We start from the raw sequence: 23,251 nt of genomic DNA, 5'->3' as shown, positions 1-23,251 counted from the left end.
CTGAAAAAGTTCTCCCTAACGTTCCTGTGACTCATTTGGGTACTCAGTTTTCACCTACCTACACCCCACACAGCCTGCCTACACCCCACACAGCCTACCTGCACCCCACACAGCCTGCCTGCACCCCACACAGCCTGCCCACACCCCACACAGCCTACCTGCACCCCACACAGCCTGCCTGCACCCTACACAGCCTGCCTGCACCCCACACAGCCTGCCTGCACCCCACACAGCCTGCCTGCACCCCACACAGCCTGCCTGCACCCCTCACAGCCTACCTGCACCCCACACAGCCTACCTGCACCCCTCACAGCCTACCTGCACCCCTCACAGCCTACCTGCACCCCACACAGCCTGCCTGCACCCCACACAGCCTGCCTGCACCCCACACAGCCTACCTGCACCCCACACAGCCTGCCTGCACCCCACACAGCCTGCCTGCACCCCACACAGCCTGCCTGCACCCCACACAGCCTGCCTGCACCCCACACAGCCTGCCTGCACCCCTCACAGCCTACCTGCATCTCTCACAGCCTACCTGCACCCCTCACAGCCTACCTGCACCCCACACAGCCTACCTGCACCCCACACAGCCTACCTGCACCCCTCACAGCCTACCTGCACCCCACACAGCCTACCTGCACCCCACACAGCCTACCTGCACCCCACACAGCCTACCTGCACCCCTCGCAGCCTACCTGCACCCCACACAGCCTACCTGCACCCCACACAGCCTACCTGCACCCCTCACAGCCTACCTGCACCCCACACAGCCTGCCTGCACCCCACACAGCCTGCCTGCACCCCACACAGCCTACCTGCACCCCACACAGCCTACCTGCACCCCACACAGTCTGCCTGCACCCCACACAGCCTACCTGCACCCCACACAGCCTGCCTGCACCCCACACAGCCTGCATGCACCCCACACAGCCTACCTGCACCCCACACAGCCTGCCTGCACCCCACACAGCCTGCATGCACCCCACACAGCCTACCTGCACCCCTCACAGCCTACCTGCACCCCTCACAGCCTATCTGCACCCCTCACAGCCTACCTGCACCCCTCACAGCCTACCTGCACCCCACACAGCCTACCTGCACCCCACACAACCTACCTGCACCCCACACAGCCTACCTGCACCCCACACAGCCTACCTGCACCCCACACAGCCTACCTGCACCCCACACAGCATACCCCCCCCCCCATTCACTGCCTGAAAGGGGGGTGTAGGCAGGCAGTGGGGGGGGGGGCTGCGGTTACTCTGCTGTATTAAACTCAGCTAATGACTCTGGCAGGATTTAGGGGTTGCAGTGTACATTATATATATATATATATATAAGGTTATCAATACATTATAGAGTGTAAAGGCGGGTCCGTGGCGGGGAGGGGGCGGCGTCCCCCATTGCTGGAGGGCGCGCACTCGGGATGATTGGCCGGGGCGCGGTGGGCGTGGGCGGGGGCAGACGCGCCCCGGCCAGCAAGGGTTAGAGCTGCGTCCTCGACCCGCGCCTGGCCCCGCCCACGCCACGCCTCCCGACCAATCCTGGGGTTCCCGCGCCTCTAGCCCCGCCCCCCCACCACGCTTCCTACACTCACCCTGTGTCCTATTTTTATTATCCTTCTTGCTTTGTGTACATTGTTCGTTCTTGTGTTTTCCGTTTAATTAAGCGGCGGTGAACCGGTCAGTGATGGGCGGAACATGGCGCCGGTGCGCGTGGCTGTGATTGGTGGGAGGAAGTACAACCCCCGGGGTGATTGAAGGTCACGTGGTGACGTCATGGGGCGGGGCCAGGCGGGGTGGTGCGCAGGGCGGGGCGCGGTCGGCCTGGCACCAGTGTCACCACCACTACTCGACCGACGCTGACCATAGTGTCACCTCGACACACCCGCGCCTACAGCCCCCCACGAACGAAGAGAGGAGCCGCACGCCACGGTGCCCTACCGTGCACGCCCTCCTTACCGTGCACGCCCCCCTTACCGTGCACGCCCCGCCAGCTAGCTGCAGCAGCCGCCACGTGCGTGCCAGTGTCGCGCCCTCTCCGCCCCCCCCCCCTCACTGGCTTGACCTCAACGACTTACCCGGAGGTCGCCAGTTCGATTCCCGGTGGCATGAGTGCTCTAGTGAGGACAGTTACTGTTTGTGTGTTGACAGGTGATTCATAGTGCCGTCTGTCCAGGGACGAGTGCCAATGACAGTGCCTGGCACAGAGGCCGCGCCAGTGACAGTGCCGAAGGCAGTGAAAGCAAAACACTGACGGTGAGAACTGTGGCACTTCAACGGTGCCGATAACAGAGTTCGCAAAAACAGTGCCGATAACAGAGTTCGCGAAAACAGTGCCGATAACAGAGTTCGCAAAAACGGTGCCGATAACAGAGTTCGCGAAAACAGTGCCGATAACAGAGTTCGCGAAAACAGTGCCGATAACAGTTCGCAAAAACAGTGCCGATAACAGAGTTCGCGAAGACAGTGCCGATAACAGAGTTCGCGAAAACGGTGCCGATAACAGAGTTCGCGAAAACGGTGCCGATAACAGAGTTCGCGAAAACAGTGCCGATAACAGAGTTCGCGAAAACAGTGCCGATAACAGAGTTCGCTAAAACAGTGCCGATAACAGAGCTCGCGAAAACGGTGCCGATAACGGAGTTGGCCAAAACGTTGGCAACAACGGAGGTTGTAGGAGCGTTGCCTGGAGGAGTGGCACCGGTGGTGTCCGGGGGAGGGTCCGGGTGGCGGCACCAGAGCGGGGTGCCACAAGACAAGAGCCTCCTGGTGGCACTGCCTGGTGATGCCCCATCACTCAACATGACGGACGAGTCTCTGGCCAGCGAGTATGTGGCGGACTTCATGTTGGAGCCCCTGGACGAGGTCATGGGGGTCAAGGAGCACAAGGACCTGCATGCCATGGGGGGCATGGGGCGCGTCCACACCCACATGATGACTCCCCACATACCCAACATGCAGGCGGTGAGCAACGCCTGGATGAACCACCATCACCACCACCACCACCACCACCCCGCCGCAGGCATCACCGGGGTGCCCACGCCGCAGGGCAAGCAACAGTCGCAGGTGCCTGGCACCCCTCCTGACACCCCCCCTGGCTCCTCCCCCACTAACGGCTCCCTCCCCCCCTCCCCACACTTCCAGGGCGTCCCCCAACATACCCTCATGGAGGAGATGTGGTCCTACAACCGCTACATGCACGAGCCTCTGGACCTGCGGCCCGGGCCGCAGTGCGGCGGGGAGCAACTGGAGCCGCAGTCGTGGATGCTGGACCGCAAGTGGGACGGCAGCATGACCCAGCAGCGGCACGCCCTGAACGGTCTGGGACCGACCCCCAAGAGCAGCATGGAGCAGCAGGCAGCGTGCCAGATGGGCCTGCAGACTATGCCGCACCACGCCGGCTCCGTCTACATCTCTGACGACGAGCTGGTGACGCTCTCCGTCAGGGAGCTCAACCGCCGCCTCCACAACATGCCCAAGGACCTCCAGACAAAGTTCAAACAGAAGCGGCGGACGCTGAAGAACCGCGGCTACGCCCAGAGCTGCCGGACCAAGCGGCAGAACTACAAGACGGAGCTGGAGCAGATCAACAGAAACATGCAGAGCGAGAACCAGAGGATCCAAGCAGAGGCCAGCCGCCTCAGTCAGCAGAACAGCATGTACAAGTCTGAGAACGTCTCCATGAGGCACGCCATGGACAACATGAAGAAGCAGCTGGAGAAGTCTGAGAGTGAGATTGACTCCTTACGGCGGCAGCTGCAGCAGCAGCAGCAGCAACAACAGCAGCAAGCTCCACAACAGTCGCAGGAAGGTTCTGGAGGACAGGATATGTACTCCATGTGACCATGTGGGCCGCAGGAACAACGCCAGCCATCACAGGCGGCCTCTCCCTACATCAGGACTAAGAGAACCCAGGTGGCGTGGCCCGGTGGCCCCCGCGGCCCGCTCCCCTAGACCAGCAGGCAACCACCGAGGGGCCCCCGCTGCCCGCTCTTAGACCAGCAGGCAACAGCCTTCTTGTCCCTCCTTGGATCGCTCTACCAGCAGGAAAACGCACAATTGCCCTCCCCTATGGACCGCTCTCAGCAGGAAACCGCCAGGTGGCCCAGCGGCGGGCCGCACTGTTACTCTTCTCGCTCCTCGGGCTGTGATGGAGAGAGGTGAGCGCTGAGCCTGGGGCGTGGAGGTCCTTCAGGCGAGGGCGCTGTGCCCCCGCCCGCCCCCGCCCCCACCCATACCCTGGCGACAATCATCGGGAGGTCTGCGGTGCGGACGGCAGGGCACGCCCCCCCTCGCCCCCCTCCCGCTGGCGGCAAGAGCGCCCACCAGGTAGCCGCCCACACTGCTGGCGGCAACAGCGCCCACCAGGTAGCCGCCCACACCGCTGGCGGGAACTACGCCCACCAGGTAGCCGCCCACACCGCTGGCGGGAACAACGCTCACGAGGTAGCCGCCCACACCGCTGGCGGGAACTACGCCCACAAACTAGCCGCCCACACTGAAGAAGACCAAGGTCTCCAAGAGAGACTAAGGCTGTCCATGTGCTGTGTTTGTAGCTTGTTTTGGTTGTCTTTGTTGAGTCAGAGACCTTCTGCTGGGACGCACCAGACTGTTGCTGACAGTGTGTGGTCCCTGTGGTGTCCCTGGCGGCCCATTAGTCTGCCAATCACAGTCCCCTGTGGTGTCCCTGGCGGCCCAATGGTCTGGCAAGCACAGGGGCCCAACATGTCAACAAAGCACAGTTCATGGTGGCACTGTTATCATAGATAATCACAGGCAGGGAGCGAGCACAAAAGGTATAAACAAACAATATGGAGGAGCGCGGCTGAGTGTGGAAGCGTTGCGTGAACATAAGCCAGGTGTAGCATAATGCACCGTTCATTCCATTTAACATCGCTAGTGTCTGGCGCTTAAAATAATAAGTGTTCGAACTTGTGTGAAAGAGAAAGTTGTTTGGCCAACTTTGGCAGCCAGTGTTCACTTAAGTTATCTCACAACTTACACTTGTCAGTAGTCAACCTCACGCCTCTTCCAACTTAGGCTTCAGGCCTCCAAGTCACAGTTATAGGCCTACTGTAATGTCACGGAGGCACAGGACTTTTGAGGCTGCCGCCAATGACTTCAAAATAGTTTTAAACTCTAGTGAGGAAAGGTTCAGGCGTCCACTGTCCCCCCAGTCATATTGTGTACACCCCTGTGTACTGGCGGGGGGTACTGCCCCCTTACCTTACCCTGAGGGAGGTACTGCCCCCTTACCTTACCCTGAGGGAAGGACAACCCCCTTACCTTACCCTGAGGGCAGGACAACCCCCCCTTACCTTACCCTGAGGGCAGGACAACCCCCCCTTACCTTACCCTGAAGGAAGGACAACCCCCCTTACCTTACCCTAAGGGAAGATCATCAGAGGGTCGTGATCGCCAGTAAATACACTTAGGTATGTAAGGATCCTGTTGCACAGTGGCTTCGTTCTCTACTCATAATCGCGGAACCCAGGTTTGAGTCTCAGGTGGGCCAGAAATGGTTGGGCACGTTTCTTTCACTGAATGGGCGTGGCTCCTGTTGTGCCGTCCTGATGGGCGTGGCTCCTGTTGTGCCGTTCTGATGGGCGTGGCTCCTGTTGTGTAGCCCTGATGGGCGTGGCTCCTGTTGTGTAGCCCTGATGAGCGTGGCTCCTGTTGTGGCGCCCTGATGGGCGTGGCTCCTGTTGTGCCGTCCTGATGGGCGTGGCTCCTGTTGTGTAGCCCTGATGGGCGTGGCTCCTGTTGTGGCGCCCTGATGGGCGTGGCTCCTGTTGTGGCAACTTGATGGGCGTGGCTCCTGTTGTGGCGCCCTGATGGGCGTGGCTCCTGTTGTGCCGCCCTGATGGGCGTGACCTACTATTGGCTGTTCATCTGAGAGACTCGCGACGAAGCTTTGTAAGAGGAGCTGTGACCCCCGAGGGAGAGGGGGGGGGGTCGGTGACCCCGAGGGAGGGGGGGGGGTGACCCCGAGGGAACTATGGAACTCATTCCATAGTTCTCAACATTTCTGACTAACAGATGTGATAGACTAAAGTGTCCAGTCGCCCACCACCTCCCTGGGGCAGTGGGCTACCCTCCTTCACCTGAGGGCTCCAAGCTGCACAAAATGGCTACTTCTCCCCACATAATTACTTAAACCTTTTCCTGCTCAGGCGCCAGATTCACGAAGCAGCTACGCAAGTACTCACGAACGTGTACATCTTTCCTCAATCTTTGACGGTTTTGGTTACATTTATTAAACAGTTTAAAAACATGAAAACTTGCCAATCAACTGTTGTTATAAACAGCCTCCTGGTGCTTCGGAGCTCATTAACTTTCATAATTGTAAACACAGCCACCCAATATTGGGAAAAGATGTACAGGTTCGTAAGTGCTTGCGTAACTGCTTCGTGAATCTGGCCCCAAAGACAGCTAAATTTTCAATTTAAAAGTGTACATAAAAACACGGTACAGTGGTTGAGTGCTTGTTACATAAACTGCCTGTTAATAATGTCACCAGTACGGAACACGTTGTGCTCGGGGCAGAGCGCCAGGTAAGGAGTCGCCAGCCTTCAGGTATCTTCAAGACGTCATTAATTTGTCTGACGAAAAAGTCCAAGCAATGTTTGAGGGGAATTGTAACCATTTTCTACACTTTGGAGGTCTAAGCACTCAGAAAATACCATAGGCTTCCTCAGGAACTAAACTGTGTAACAAAGTATTATGTCTTCGTGAACCAGTGGCCATTAATGCATGTAAAATACACCATACATTGTTCCCTGTGATCCTTAGGCTAGAATTAGACTTTAAGAGGTCTGGTGAATTCTTATCATTAGAACATCAGTAATCTATACACTGACCTACCTCATGTGGCAGAGAGGTCGAGAGTAGTCTGCCCGATCATCACAATTTTCACATTGTCTACTTTTTGCTTTCAGTAATTAAACAGAATTGAGGCTAAATGTATAGGATCTGTATCAATATTTAACCGTCATAGCAAATGCTTAAATTTGACTGGCTTGTATTCCTAAATTTGACTGACACCTGGTTGATGGGGTTCTGGGAGTTCTTCTACTCCCCAAGCCCGGCCCGAGGCCAGGCTTGAGAGTTTGGTCCACCAGGCTGTTGCTTGGAGCGGCCCGCAGGCCCACATACCCATCACAGCCCGGTTGGTCCGGCACTTTTTTTTTTTTTTTTAAACAATCTAGTTTTATCTTGATGTCCACGTTTGTTCCGGCAATATTTCTGATGCTCGCTGGGAGGGTGTTGAACAACCGCGGACCTCTGATGTTTATACAGTGTTCTCTGATTGTGCCTATGGCACCTCTGCTCTTCATTGGTTCTATTCTGCATTTTCTTCCATATTGTTCACTCCAGTATGTTGTTATTTTACTGTGTAGATTTGGGACTTGGCCCTCCAGTATCTTCCAAGTGTATATTATTTGATATCTCTCTCATCTTCTTTCTAGTGAGTACATTTGGAGAGCTTTGAGACGATCCCAATAATTTAGGTACTTTATCGCGTCTATGCGTGCCGTATATGTTCTCTGTATTCCCTCTATTTGAGCAATCTCTCCTGCTCTGAAGGGGAGAAGTGAGAACTGAGCAGTACTCAAGACGGGACAACACAAGTGACTTGAAGAGTACGACCATTGTGATGGGATCCCTGGATGTGAAAGTTCTCGTAATCCATCCTATCATTTTTCTGGCTGACCCAATATTTGCTTGGTTATGCTCGCTAACCTAACCTATACACTTCTTACATTTTCAAAGACAATTTTACATACTTTGTTTCATGCTTATATTCGTTTTTGGTGAGAGGACACAAGTCAATGGGTAAAGATAATTTTACATACTCTGTTAATTTTTTCGGGTGAGATGACAAAACACGAATCAATGGGTACATTGCATGTTTTCTCTTCCTGTTTCTATCAGAAGAGAAAACACGCAATGTACCCATTGATTCGTGTTTGGTCACCTCACCCCATAAACATTTGTGTCCTATCACCTCACCCAAAAACGAATATAAACATGAAACAAAGTATGTAAAATTGTTTTTGAAAATGTAAGAAGTGTCTTGTGAAACGTTTCTAGGCGTCAGACCATAAAGTGTGAAAATGAACTTTGGAGAGTTAATTTTTCAACTACCCTCGACAGTGAAGAAAACATTAGAAATATTGAGAAGATTCGTGTTAGAATCATTAATCTTACCCTTTCGGTCATATTCAACAACATATATATATATATAAAATTATATATAATATCATATATATATAATATATATATATAATATATATATATAATATACATATAATATATATATACATATAATATATAATATATATATAATATACATATAATATATATATATATATAATATACATATAATATATATATATATATAATATATATATATATATTATATAATATATATATATATATAATATATATAATATATATATTGGGGGTACCACCATCAGGTGCAATTGCAGGGACCCACATCCTCGAAGAGGAAAACAAAGAGCATTCAGAGAAGATATATATATATATCTTATATATATATATTATATATATATATTATATATATATATTATATATATATATATATAATATATTTATATATATTATATAAATATATAATATATAGAAATACATGTATATATAATATAGCCCGTAACCTTTCCTCGTAGCTCATACCTCTCAGTTGTGTGGGGAGGGGGGGGGGGGGGTGGCAGCTCACCTGGGTGGAAGCCACACAAGCTACAAGACCTTAAGTCGCTGACAACCGCCCATAGCCTGGCTTGTTCATTTGTTCATCCTGTCACTTGTACCCACACGCAGGTGGCTTGTTCATCCTGTCACTTGTACCCAGACGCAGGTGGCTTGTTCATCCTGTCACTTGTACCCTGACGCAGGTGGCATGTTCATCCTGTCACTTGTACCCAGACGCAGGTGGGTTGTTCATCCTGTCACTTGTACCCTGACGCAGGTGGGTTGTTCATCCTGTCACTTGTACCCAGACGCAGGTGGGATGTTCATCCTGTCACTTGTACCCTGACGCAGGTGGGATGTTCATCCTGTCACTTGTACCCTGACGCAGGTGGGATGTTCATCCTGTCACTTGTACCCAGACGCAGGTGGGATGTTCATCCTGTCACTTGTACCCTGACGCAGGTGGGTTGTTCATCCTGTCACTTGTACCCTGACGCAGGTGGGTTGTTCATCCTGTCACTTGTACCCTGACGCAGGTGGGTTGTTCATCCTGTCACTTGTACCCAGACGCAGGTTGGATGTTCATCCTGTCACTTGTACCCAGACGCAGGTGGGTTGTTCATCCTGTCACTTGTACCCAGACGCAGGTGGGTTGTTCATCCTGTCACTTGTACCCAGACGCAGGTGGGATGTTCAAAGACGTAAAACTGTAGCATTAATATACAGTTTTAATGATTATGATGAAATAATGATTATAATAATGATTATTAATGATTACATTATGATGTAATCATTGAGGATTAATACACGGTGAGGAGACACTTATATATGGAACTAATAGAGCAAGAATTGGTCACTGTTATACGGTGGTGGCCACAATTCGCCTGGTATATATTAACACCTTTATTGGCAATATTTAATATATAAATTTGCCAAAGAGGAGTAATTCCATTAGGTGTTATTAGAGTGAGGTGCTGCTCGTGTCACAGCCCCACACACAGTAGAGGATCACACACAAGACAATAGGTCTAAATTGTACATTGAATCACATCAACATTTCATGAAGGTATAATTACCTACATCAGACATTATACATGTTTCAAGTTACGAATTTGTACGTAACTTCCTATTTTTCACTGCCACACAAGGCAGGGATTCATGAGAGATGCAGCCAAATTTTTGTTTGATAATTTTGGATAATCAAATTTAGGTTAAATAGTTAAGTCGTCTCCCAATATACAGTTCCAGAGTCAGTGAAATAGTTATATGGTTGTACAACAAGCAGGCCTAAAATATTTCACAGTTTCAAATTCAATAGTGTAGTGTTCAAGTGAATAATGTAATAGTTTGTGACAAGCAGTTTACAAGCAGAATATTGTGGTAGTGGTTGACAGTCCTGTCAGATGTGCCTATAGCCAAGGCCAATTAAGATAATGACTACATCACCTTGTTTGGTCCAGTTTACTGATCAAAACAAGAGAAAACTGGCGGACACGTCTGACTCTCGGGTACCCACGTAGACATTAAAGATTACTTCAAATTTAGAAGAACTTAAGGAATGAACAGGGAGGGAGGGAACTATCAGGGAAAACGCCAAGCCATTACGACTATATAGCACTTGGAAGGGATCAGGATTATGATTTGGGATGGGACGGGGGGGGGGGGGGGGGATGGTGCCCCAACCACTTGGACGGTCGGGGATTGAACGCCGACCTGCATGAAGCGAGACCGTCGCTCTACCGTCCAGCCCAAGTGCTTGGGCGAGTAGAGCGCCGAAAACAGTGCTGGTCATGGCCCTCATGGCTCACATGGCCCCACATGGCCCCACGTGGCCCCACATGGCCCCTCATGGGCCCACGTGGCCCTCATGGGCCCACATGGCCCCTCATGGGCCCACATGGCCCCTCATGGCCCCTCATGGACCCACGTGGCCCTTATGGGCCCACATGGCCCCTCATGGCCCCACATGGCCCCTCATGGCCTCACGTGGCCATATTAAAGAATGAAGAATTTTTGTTAGCTGCATCTCTCGTGGATCCTGCCTTGTGTGGCACTGAAAAATAGTTACTCACAAATTCGTAATTTGAAACATGTATAATGTCTGATGTAGGAAATTATACCTTCATGGAATTTTAATGTGATTCAATCTACAATTTAGACCTATTGTCTTGTGTGTGATCCTCTACCCTCTACCCCTCTACCCTCTACCCGGGCTGTGACACGGGCAGCGCCTCACTCTAATAACACCTACTTGCATTACACCTCTTGTGCAAAAGGATGTATTCAAAATGATGTGTGTTAATATACAGTAATACAAAATGATGTATTATATTAACACAAAAGTGTTAATATATGCCAGGTGTGTTGTGTCCACTATAACCCTCACAAGGACCAGGGGTCAGATTCACGAAAGCACTTACGCAAGCACTTACAAACCTTTACATCTTTTCTCAATCTTTGGCGGTTTGTTTACAATTATTAAAGAGTTAATGAGATCCGAAGCACCAGGAGGCTGTTTATAACAATAACAACAGTTGATTGGCAAGTTTTCGTGCTTGTAAACTGTTTAATAAATGTAACCAAAGCCGTCAAAGATTGAGGAAAGATGTACACGTTCGTAAGTGTTTGCGTAAGTTCTTTCGTGAATCTGGCCCCAGGTCTTTCTTGCTCTAGTAGTCCCATATATGAATATCTTCTAATCGTATTTATTATAATGTTTAATACTGTAGCTTTCAGGTCTTTTTGAGTCTGTTAGGTCAGAAAGGTTTTTATCAGATATTCATTTAAGTATTTGACATTGTCAATGAACACCTATGTTAATATCTACCTCTGGTCTTTGCAAGCATGTCAACAGTATCATGCTTCGAGATGCCAACATGTGATGTTATCCGAAGGAATTTAATCTCAACATTTTCTTTAGTCGCTAAAAATATTAATTCGAATATCACTTATTATTTCCTGGGTGTTACTACTATGTGCGTTCACTGCCAGGAGTGCACTCTGCGAGTCATAGTATAACTTGTAACCATAGACGAGGTATATGCTTACACAAGTTGGGTTAGTGTCCTACTATCCCAGTCACTGACATGCTTCAGTCTTGTGTGTACGCGATAAAATTTTTTAAATATATTACATGCACAGCCAGTACATCTTCCACCTTCTTCTACAGAACAGAGCTTCTACAGTGCTTCTTCTGTATAGCACTGATACACATCGCCTCTCAACTATCAGTCAACTGGTGTACAGATTCCTGAGCCTAATGGGCTCTTATCATATGTACATTTGAAACTGTGTATGGAGTCAGCCTCCACCACATTACTGCCTAATGCATTCCACCTGTTAACTACTCTGACACTGAATTTTTTTTTTTGGGTGTCTCTGTGGCTGATTTCGGTAATCAGTTTCCACCTATGTTCCTTAGTGCGTGTGCCCCTTGTGTTAAATAAACTACCTTTATCTACTCTATCAATTCCTCTGCATTGAGGACACCAGCGGAGTTCCTGTGGGACTCCGCTGGTGACATCTCCCCATTCTGAGGTCTCACCCTCAGTGAGAATTTTCCATTGGTTAGATACACTCTTATTCACTGGGTGCTGTAGTTATAGCATCCAGTGAACGCCAATCTCCTGGACTTCACGCCAATCTGAGGTCTCACCCCTCACAGTAAGTCTCTGTTTCCTATTGCTTAGATACTCCCTTATCCACTGGAGCACCTTACCAGCTACTCCTGCCTGTTGCTCCAACTTGCATACCAGCCTTTTATGAGGTACTGTGTCAAATACTTTCTGACAGACCAAGAGAATGCAGTCTGCTCACCCTTCTCTTTCTTCTCTCTTGCCTATTCTTTTCTCGCCTGGCACCTGTAAGGCAAGATTTACCCTCCCTGAACCCATGTTGGTGGTGTGTCACCAAGTTCCTTCTCTCCAGATGTGTTACTAGGTTCTTTCTCACAATCTTCTCCGTCACCTTGCATGGTATACAAGTTAAGGACACTGGCCTGTAGTTCAGTGCCTCTTGTCTGTCACTCTTTTCGTATATTGGGACCACACGAGCTGTCTTCCATGTTTCTGGCAGGTCTCCTCTCTCCAGTGACTTATTATTCACCATATATAGATGCAAGGTGCTTCTGCAGCCTATTTTAGTAATCATTGTGATATTCCGTCAGCTCAACAGCCTTTCTCGCATCCAGATCTGGCAGATGCCTCCTAACCTCATATCTTGTTAATTGAAAACTCTTCCAAGGCTGCCTGGTTTAATTCTACCTCTCTTAGTTTCTTAGTTTATTTGCTGTCATTTTCATAATGTCTTTCTGCTTCTCTTCTCACACTGAGGTACTCAGTCCTGGCTCTCTGGTGTTCTGTTGTTTCTGTACTTACTCCACGCCTTCGTGTTCAAGTGTGAGTGTGTGTGTACACACCCAGTTGTCCTTGCGGGGGTTGAGTTTTGGCTCTTTGGTCCCGCCTCTCAACTGTCAATCAACTGGGGAAAAGTGTGTGAGTGTGTGTGTTAGAGGAACAATCTATGTAGTAGATGTGATCGAGAAAATAGGCCGGGAGTCAGTACATTAGGCAACCGAATGTGAGAAAGCAGGATAGAGCTAAGAGCTCTATCCTGCAGGCACACACACACCGGACCTTGGGGGAGTAAGGGGAGACATGATCACAACCTACAAAATCCTTAGGGGAATCGACCGGGTAAACAAGGATGAACTATTCAACACTAGAGGGACGCGAACAAGGGGACACAGGTGGAAGCTGAGTACCCAAATGAGCCACAGAGACGTTAGAAAGAACTTTTTCAGTGTCAGAGTAGTTAGTAAATGGAATACACTAGGAAGTGATGTGGTGGAGGCTGACTCCATACACAGTTTCAAATGTAGATATGACAGAGCCCAGTAGGCTCAGGAATCTGTACATCAGTTGATTGACGGTTGAGAGGCGGGACCAAAGAGCCAGAGCTCAACCCCCGTAAACACAACTAGGTGAGTACACACACACACTCACTCACTCAACTCACTCACTCAACTCACTCACTCAACTCACTCACTCAACTCACTCACTCAACTCACTCAACTCACTCAACTAACTCACTCAACTCACTCACTCAACTCACTCAACTAACTCACTCAACTCACTCAACTCACTCACTCAACTCACTCAACTCACTCACTCAACTCACTCAACTCACTCAACTCACTCAACTCACTCAACTCACTCAGACACGCGCGCGCACCCACAAACGCTACCCCCTGCGCCTCAACACCCGCCAAAATCACGAAAATCAGAACGGCAAAATCGATACAGGAACGAGCCCGGGGCGGTCCCCCCCCTCCCCCGCTCCCCTGGCGCCCCCCCCTCCCCCGCTCCCGGGGTCAGATAAGACAAGCACACCCATTGTGTGGTGGCCGCCCCTCCCTGCCCCCCCCCCCACCCCCGCCACCCTGGGGTCACCATCCTGGGGTCACTACCCTGGGGTCACCACCCTAGGGTCACCACCCTGGGGTCACCACCCTGGGGTCACTACCCGGGGGTCACTACCCTGGGATCACCACCCTGGGGTCACCATCCTGGGGTCACTACCCTGGGGTCACTACCCTGGGGTCACCACCCTGGGGTCACCACCCTGGGGTCACCACCCTGGGGTCACTACCCTGGGATCACCACCCTGGGGTCACCATAACACTCAAGGTCTTCGTTATAAGTCGAGTAATTATGTAATTTCCCAGTGGAATTGTTTACAACTCTGTCATCCTGAAAAGTCTTAATATTTGGGTCGAGCAGCATCTTTGCTTCTTACAAGGTCCGGGTTCGATCCCCGATAGTTCAAGTGGCTGGGTACTGTTCTTTCACCTTGTCCTCGTGTCCCAGCATGGCATTAGTGAAGACGGATTCTGTGCCCGGCACGCGCGCACACACGCACAGCCGGAAAGATAAACGGGTCCCAAGAGCTAAAGCTCGTTCCTGCAGGCACAAATAAATATACACAGGCAGGGTGGTGCCTGTACCCCCCCCCCCGGGGTCACAAGCAATACGGTAAAGTTTGAGTTCTTGTGAGGGCGGAGAGGGCCCCCAGGGAGCCCTCAGGGAGCCCTCAGGGAGCCCTCCGCCCAACACCCATCACCAAACTTGTCCTCAACCACGCCAGCATTTGCCTGTCGCGCCGGCCGGGACCCCCTGGGGCGTCCGGTGGGGTCCACGGGGACCCTGGGGCGTCCGGTGGAGTCCACGGGGACCCTGGGGCGTCCGGTGGGGTCCACGGGGACCCTGGGGCGTCCGGTGGAGTCCACGGGGACCCTGGGGCGTCCGGTGGAGTCCACGCCCCAGGGACTCTCACAGACCCTCACAGACCCTTACAGACCCCCACAGACCCCCTACAGACCACCACAGACCCCCGCAGACCCCCACAGACCACCACAGACCCCCACAGACCACCACAGACCACCACAGACCCCCACAGACCACCACAGACCCCCACAGACCCCCCACAGACCCCCCACAGACCCCCCACAGACCCACCACAGACCCTCACAGACCCCCACAGACCCCCACAGACCACCACCGACCCTCACTCAAGGCACAACAATGAAAACAAAATTGGTCAAAATTTCAAGGAGACGTGATGGTTAAACTAATGTTTCTGGCCGAGCCTTGACCACACGGCCGAGCCTTGACCACACGGCCGAGCCTTGACCACACGGCCGAGCCTTGACCACACGGCCGAGCCTTGACCACACGGCCGAGCCCCTTGCCCTCATACCCCATCAATGTGCCACATAAGCTTCACTGTGTGAGAAGTTTCTCCTCATAATTCCCTCGTCGTCCAGTTTAACAGTTGGGGAAATTTGTGTCTTCAAACAGTCACTCATGGTGTAACGCGAGGCTGTGGACCGTAGGCCTACCGCTTGGCCCAGGAACGTGTACATTTTTTTTTGTAAAGGTTGGCTGGGGGTCGAACCCTGTACCTCGTCTGTATTCTGTAGCGGAGTTGTACGCTTGCCTAAGTAAACGAGACCATTCACTGGCAGGGATGGGTGCCGCTCCTAGGAGACCGGTCACCCCCTCACTCGCTCCTAGGAGGCCGGTCACCCGTCACCCACTCCTAGGAGGCCGGTCACCCCCCTCCTAGGAGGCCGGTCACCCGTCACCCACTCCTAGGAGATCGGTCACCCCCTCACTCGCTCCTAGGAGGCCGGTCAACCGTCACCCACTCCTAGGAGGCCGGTCACCCCCTCCTAGGAGGCCGGTCACCCGTCACCCACTCCTAGGAGACCGGTCACCCCCTCACTCGCTCCTAGGAAGCTGGACATGTCCCCTCCAACATGCTAGGAAACTGGTCACCGCCCAGCACCACCCTAGACAAATTACAGTCCATTGTTTATGTAAAAGAACACATTAAAAGTTGACCAACAAAATTGATATTCTCTATAATCCTGGTTTGGACCACCCATCTGATGTGTGTTATACAGCCTATAACTGCGTACCTCCTTAAGATATATCCTATATACCCCCCAGGATATATCGTATATACCCCCCCCCAGGATATACTCGACAACACCAAAAAAGTTTTCATCATGGGGCTTTTGAAAGTCTCCCCCCCCCCCTCCCCTCCCCCCTCCCCGGCCAGAACCTTATCCTCCTAATAAAAATATTTGACCTTATTGGAATTGGCTTTTACAATTCAATTGAATGCTGGGCCGCCTTGCTGAGGCCATGAAAGGTGCGTGCGTGCGTGTGTGTGTGTGTGTGTGTGTGTGTGTGTGTGTGTGTGTGTGTGTGTGTGTGTGTGCGTGCGCGTGCGTGCGTGTGCGTATGCGCGTGTGTGTGTGCGCGTGTGTGTGTGCGTGCGTGCGCATGCGTGTGTGCGTGCGTGTGTGTCGTTAAAATATGCCAGAATGGACACGCGTAATTTTCCACCCCAATAACTCTTATTATTGTACCCGAAAGTAAATATTGCCATTGATATGAAAACGCAACTCTCTTGTAAGATGTTAAGTGGAATGAATGGAGAGACCACGGAGACTGACTTGTAATACACCTGCGCATATGTGCCACACTCGGGGCCACACACCTGTCTTTGTACATATGTATAGTGAGCCCTATACCAGGCCTCCACACCTGTGTTGTATATAAAGCAATAAATAGATAATAAGTGTTACTCTGAGCACACAGTGGTCAGCCACTGTGTGCTCTGGTGTAGTTAAACAGAGTAATCATTTCTAAATATATATATATATATATATATATATACATAAATATACATATGTATGATTATAGTAATGCATTCTATTTTTAGTTTATGGTGAAGAAGCTGTCAAGGGCGCCTACACAGGTCCTCAGTTAATTATTGTACTTTTATACTGTTATTCTCCATCCTTAAAAGAATCCCAAAGGTACAAAATGCTATATATGTATATCCATGCACATATGTATACCTATACATATGTATATCTTAGCTTTAGTTGCTTGTTATTTGGGAGAATTGTAACAGGTTTATGTATTATTGCTCTTGTATTATTAATACATACTTTAATTGCTATTATTTTTGTAATAAGTATTGCGCATTTTCTCTCACTGCAAAACAAATATGAGCTTATGTGCTGACAGTGGTGTGTGTGTGTGTGTGTGTGTGTGTGTGTGTGTGTGTGTGTGTGTGTGTGTGTGTGTGTGTGTGTGTGTGTGTGTGTGTGTGTGTGTGTTTCCAGCCACAAGTTTTGTCAGTCCCCAAAAATCGTTTTGGAGTGCATGAGCTGCTGAATTTAGGCCATTAGGCCTATGGGACCTCTTGAGTTCGGCGTTAGGGTAACAGAGCCGTTTATTGTGACTGGTTCACTCCCGCGCCCAGCCCTCCTTCGTCTCAACCTTATCATTGTGTCAGCAATCTCAAAAGACAATCTGGTGTGTGTTGGCCGCTCTTGTGGTCTCTGTACTACTATAGGTTTACACCCCCTTTGTTACTTTGCCATCATGTTCTTGTGTGGTGTATATACACATACATGCACTCACGCAAATATACTGTTATGAATTGTTTTATATATCATGTTTAATTGTGTGTATTATGTAATGTGTAAATTAAAATCAGCTGGGTATAGGAATGATGATACCACCGCTCTCCTCCCTGTGGGCCACACCTGTGGACCACACCTGCGGGCCACACCTGCAGTAGGGTGCAAGAGGGGAATGCAGGGGGGTGTGGAGGTGTGGTGTCCTCACACCTACACATCTGGCCCGCCAATGTTTACATTAGAGGAGTCAAAATCACCCCTAGTACCCGCACGGGCAAGCGTGCTATAGCTGCCCCTATTTTTTGATCATGTTTTTGAATATAAATATAAAATGGTGATGTTGACGGCGGGTTGAACGATGGAAGATGTGGTTGAGTGGTTGAGTATTGTTAAGGTGGCCAGCTTGAGGCTCGTTACTCTCATCCTGCGGCTGGCCACAGCTGGGTTTAGTGATTTGTGTTTATATAGCTGTTATTACTATGCTCTATGGCTCTTAGACCAGACACTATGGCTCCTGGTTGTACCTTGAGTGGCTCTTAGGTGTACCTTGAGTGGCTCTTGGTTTGACCAGACACTATGACTCCTGGTTGTACCTTGAGTGGCTCTTGGTTAGACCAGACACTATGGCTCCTGGTTGTACCTTGAGTGGCTCTTGGTTAGACCAGACACTATGGCTCCTGGTTGTACCTTGAGTGGCTCTTGGTTTGACCAGACACTATGGCTCCTGGTTAGACCTTGAGACACTATTGCTCTTGATTAGACCTGAGACACTCTTGGTTAGACCTTGAGACAGTATTCCATCCTTATTCGCTAAGAACAGGTTACGAAGTGTACAGCTATTCTCAAATGAGAAGTTATTTTGCTAGCAGATATTCTGAATATGTGGTGACATAGCGTGTCTGAAGTGACATGCCATCATTCCTTCCCTCCCTCCACCCCTCCTTCTCCCTCACTCCTCCCTCACTCCTCCCTCCCATTCCGACAAGCGACGACCGTTCACACACATGACTTATCACATCTGAGACGTATAGATGTCATATATTTAGACAGCATTTTCTCCCTTACCTGATTATTCCATGTTCCTGAACAACGGAATGTGACATTCCACGTTCCTGAACAACGGAATGTGACATTCCACGTTCCTGAACAACGGACTGTGACATTCCACGTTCCTGAACAACGGAATGTGACATTCCACGTTCCTGAACAACGGAATGTGACATTCCACGTTCCTGAACAACGGACTGTGACATTCCACGTTGCTGAACAACGGAATGTGACATTCCACGTTCCTGAACAACGGACTGTGACATTCCACGTTCCTGAACATTCCGTAGAGTCATCAGCTTGTGGTCTCTCACGGAGAAGTGTTCTACAGCTCCGACTTCATAAAGGGTTCGAATCCCCCCCCCCTTATAAGTTTCTAATGACTATCAGTACAATTGGGCGAGATGTAAATAGTATTTTGTACAAATGTTATCAGGCTGGAAAGAACAAATTTGTTCTTTCTAGAAGGCTTTTGTAAGTTGACCGCCCGAGGCGGCGCTGGTCTGGTAGTGGTGATGATGGTGGCAGAGATGGTGATGATGTTGAGATGATGAGTTAGTGTGTTCAGAGCTCCTGACACCTGTTGGCAGGTGTTCACTGGGTGTATTGACTGTCATGACAGGTGTTCAATGGTGTGTCATGACAGGTGTTCACTGGGTGTAGTGACTGTCATGACAGGTGTTCAATGGTGTGTCATGACAGGTGTTCACTGGGTGTAGTGACTGTCATGACAGGTGTTCACTGGGTGTTGTGACTGTCATGACAGGTGTTCACTGGGTGTAGTGACTGTCATGACAGGTGTTCACTGGGTGTTGTGACTGTCATGACAGTCACCTCCCAACATAACTGTTAATAAAGGTATACAGATGGTAAATATATTAAGTTTTATTGTCCTGTTCCACTTAACCATCCTCTCTATATTACCTGTTCTTGTTCTCACTGTTCTTGTTCTCTCCGCGGCCGGGGGAACAATGTTACGAAAAAGAACAAATGTAAATAAACCATATGAACAAAAACATTAAAAATGACAAAACGAGGAAATAAAATGTTATCTTTGAAGAGAATTGCAGCTTGCAGGCAAAAACAAGCTGATTGAACACAAGGATTACAGCTGGTGAACAGAGCACAGCCTCAGTGTTTCCAAGTGTAAACAAAGCTTTGGGAGAAAATTGCAAAAAATCTATTTTGAAGAGTTACCAGCTTGTTAAGACTCGCAGGTTGTTCTGAAACACAACTTGTTATAATTGGTTATAATTATAATTTATAATATTGGTTATAATTATAATTTATAATATTGGTTATAATTATAATTTATAATATTGGTTATAATTATAATAATAATTGGTTATAATTACTCCAACTTTATAATGATTGAGAATAAACACCGATTTATTTATTGCCATAAAACCTTGTAATAACACATTCTAGCTTGTTAACCAGTTATTCTCTATAATCACTAACAGGATAATTGAACCTTAAAATATGTAATCAAATGTATTTATAAAAACTGCTGATATAATAGATTAGTTTGTTATTAAGTCAGGTCGATGAGATCGGGCCACGGGGACATGGATCCTCGGAACCACCTCCAGGTACGGTAACATACTTAAAATCAAAATGGTTGTCTTAGAATTTTTTAAGTACATAATTATGTCTTCATTGAGACTTCACGTTTTCAGATCATACTCTTATCTTGCAATAAATGCAATTACACCAAACTTAATATGTCTTGAGATGAGTGGAATCTTAACCTTTTACATACTCACCTGGGGACTGTTGGCCTCGCTGTTCTCAATATTTAGGCAAGACATCTTTACAGTGTCCAAAAAACAAAAGACTTCATCAAATTTTTGCATAATTTCTACAAAGCAGATCACCAGAGAAATTCAGACAAGCAACATTGAAATTATCGACATAGTGAAGCAATAAGAGATATGACCTAGCAGAAGTACTTCACATTAAACACATCCAATTATCAACTTTTGGTCCTATCCTCAAAGTAATGTAATCACCTCTCAACACTCCAGCATGAACTATATATTGCTGGTATATATTTACTCACCCTGTGCCCCTTAAGATGCTAAGTTAAACAGCAAAACTGGTCTTGTCCTTCATAGGTGTAAGATGAACTTCGAAGACTTTGTCAAGTTCCTTCCCAGGTGGAGAGGAAGATGAGAAACAGAAAATTCGTGCCAGAATTATTGACCAAAGTCTTGTAGACACTTTACATGCGACTTAATGTACGATTGTGTCAAATGATAATAAACAAAGCATATATAAAAAGTGTAAAATCTAATGTTAAATCTGTCAAAAGTCCTTCACTTTCCCTCTCGGTGCAAGTTAAGTGGATGAGTCAGGAGTGATAGCCAATATCTCTGGCGATATGGTATACTTTCTCCTGGAGCACCAGACTGTTCAAGTGTATACACGTGTAGCACACTCAACCATGGCACCACCAACCATGGCACCACCAACCATGGCACCACCAACCACACTCAGGCCAAGCAAACTAGAGCACCTTAAAATGATTTATAGTATTTTCCATATTCCATAATATGAATACCTGAATATATTAAAACTTGCATATTGCATGCATGTTTGTGAACAAAATTACCTTGGCTTCAATGATTGATGTTGAGGCCAAGATATTAGCATGATGGTGGGTAGTTAGGGTAGGGGTGGTTAAGAAGGCTGTTCGACAAGACGAGGAAGTAGGACAAGTATACTAGGGAGAAATATGAGGGTACATTAGCAAGACGGAACAGGTTGTGCAGCAGGCGACGGCTGTGAGCCAGGAAGCTCCTAAGGAGGATTGATGCTTCAACTTTGAAATCAAATACAGAATGTACAGGTGGTTGAGGTGAGGTTCCTCACAGTTAAGAGGTACACATGCGGAGGGAAGGTCCCATCAAGAGAGGGAAATAAAGGATTTATGTATCACATTACTTCGACTAGCAAATCACTCTAACTCTGATGTAGGTCCAGAGGTGGAGTACTGCGTCAGTACTCAATGTTGATGAGTACTGACGCTGTGCTCGCCAGAGATCACTTAGTACTAAGGAAACACAGATAACAGAGATACGAAGTGGTGTTAGGTGAGCACTACGAGGTGACCAGAGTCCCCAAGCTGTCTCGTCTTCGACTACTTCTCTTATTCTGGCAACGTGTGTGTGTGTGTGTGTGTGTGTGTGTGTGTGTGTGTGTGTGTGTGTGTGTGTGTGTGTGTGTGTGTGTGTGTGTGCATGTGTGTGTGCGCAGTAGACACGAAGGGCCACATAACTGCTTACTCTGGTCGCGACGGTGGTACTGATAGTGGACCAGACTGCCTTACAAAGGTCATCCTGCACCTGACCCGCCCACTTCTTGTCACCTGGTCCCCGTCTGCTTGACTACCTGTCCTTGGTCCCCGTCTGCTTGACTACCTGTCCGTGGTCCCCGTCTCCTCTGTCTACCGTTGGTTCAGTGAGTGCGTCTGTGTACTTACCTATTTGTACCAGCAGGATCGAGCATTAGCTCCTGGACTCCGCCTCTCTAGCCGCCAGTTGTTTAAAGCAATGACTCCTGTCCCATTGTCCAATCACTTGGGCTGGACGGTAGAGCGATGGTCTCCCTTCATGCAGGTCGGCGTTCAATCCCCGACCGTCAAAGTGGTTGGACACCATTCCTCTTTCCCCCCGTCCCATCCCAAATCCTTATCCTGATCCCTTCCAAGTGCTATAGAGTCGTAATGGCTTGGCACTTTCCCACCGATAATTCCCATTCCATCTTTCCTCTACTCTCACTCTAAAAGAAAACTTCCTAACATTGACTCACCTGACTCACTCTGACTCAAGTGTAAGGTGTAGTGTAGTGTTGATAGTGTTGCAGGTAGTGTGCAGTGAAGATGGTGACGGTGGTGTTGGTTGGGAGTAGTTAGGATGGTTACAGTGAGGAAGATAGTGTGAAGGGAAGATGGTTAGTGATGGTAGTCATTTGTATTGAAAATCTGTATAGTGATGATGGTTGTGTAGTAAAGATGATTACAGTGATGAAGATAGTGAGTAGTAGTGAAGCCGTGTTGATGCGGACGATGAGCGGGAGTTTACTATTATATTTTCTGAGAGAGAGGGAGAGAGAAAGAGAGAGGGAGAGAGAGAGAGAGAGAGAGAGAGAGAGAGAGAGAGAGAGAGGGACGGAGAGAGAGAGATGGAGGAGAGGGGGAAGAGAGGGGGGGGGAGGGAGGCAGACCTTCGCACATCCGGGTACCCCCCCCCTAGTGTATGTATTTACTATTTTGTCTATAGGATCGAGCTGTTAGCTCTTGGGTCCCGCCTTTCTACACCTTGCCTGTCAAATGTACTGCCTACTGACCAACATTTTCTCTATCATATCTACTACATGTTACAGACACACATTATATATATATATATATATATATATATATATATATATATATATATATATATATATATATATATATATATATATATAAAATAAACATTTGGTG

General features: G+C 48.8%; 1 protein-coding gene and 2 long non-coding RNA genes across 3 annotated transcripts; 2 read left to right on the top strand and 1 right to left on the bottom strand.

The window, feature by feature from the left end:
• The first annotated feature begins 1,818 nt into the window (after positions 1-1,818).
• LOC123747639 (neural retina-specific leucine zipper protein-like) lies at positions 1,819-8,257 on the top strand. Its single transcript, XM_045729861.2, has one exon. It carries the CDS (start codon positions 2,808-2,810, stop codon positions 3,846-3,848), a length of 1,041 nt encoding a protein of 346 aa, XP_045585817.1. The 5' UTR covers positions 1,819-2,807; the 3' UTR covers positions 3,849-8,257.
• A 2,115-nt stretch (positions 8,258-10,372) lies between these two features.
• On the bottom strand, positions 10,373-10,621 carry LOC138366206 (uncharacterized). Its single transcript, XR_011229097.1, has 2 exons — positions 10,572-10,621; positions 10,373-10,513 (listed from the first exon to the last, which is right to left on the bottom strand). It is a non-coding gene; the product is annotated as an uncharacterized lncRNA (long non-coding RNA).
• Positions 10,622-15,507: 4,886 nt separating this feature from the next.
• On the top strand, positions 15,508-19,639 carry LOC123747638 (uncharacterized). Its single transcript, XR_011229096.1, has 2 exons — positions 15,508-19,531; positions 19,564-19,639. It is a non-coding gene; the product is annotated as an uncharacterized lncRNA (long non-coding RNA).
• Positions 19,640-23,251: the final 3,612 nt, after the last annotated feature.

Source organism: Procambarus clarkii, chromosome 19 (genome assembly GCF_040958095.1).
Source record: "Procambarus clarkii isolate CNS0578487 chromosome 19, FALCON_Pclarkii_2.0, whole genome shotgun sequence".
In the NCBI taxonomy this organism is placed as follows: Eukaryota; Metazoa; Arthropoda; class Malacostraca; order Decapoda; family Cambaridae; genus Procambarus; species Procambarus clarkii.
The sequence above is the reverse complement of the archived record's forward strand: the minus strand, read 5'-3'. Positions and strand labels throughout refer to the sequence as shown.

Bases quoted from the DNA above. Each gene is read 5' to 3' on its own strand.
- LOC123747639 (XM_045729861.2), top strand. From the start codon at position 2,808: ATGACGGACGAGTCTCTGGCCAGCGAGTATGTGGCGGACTTCATGTTG.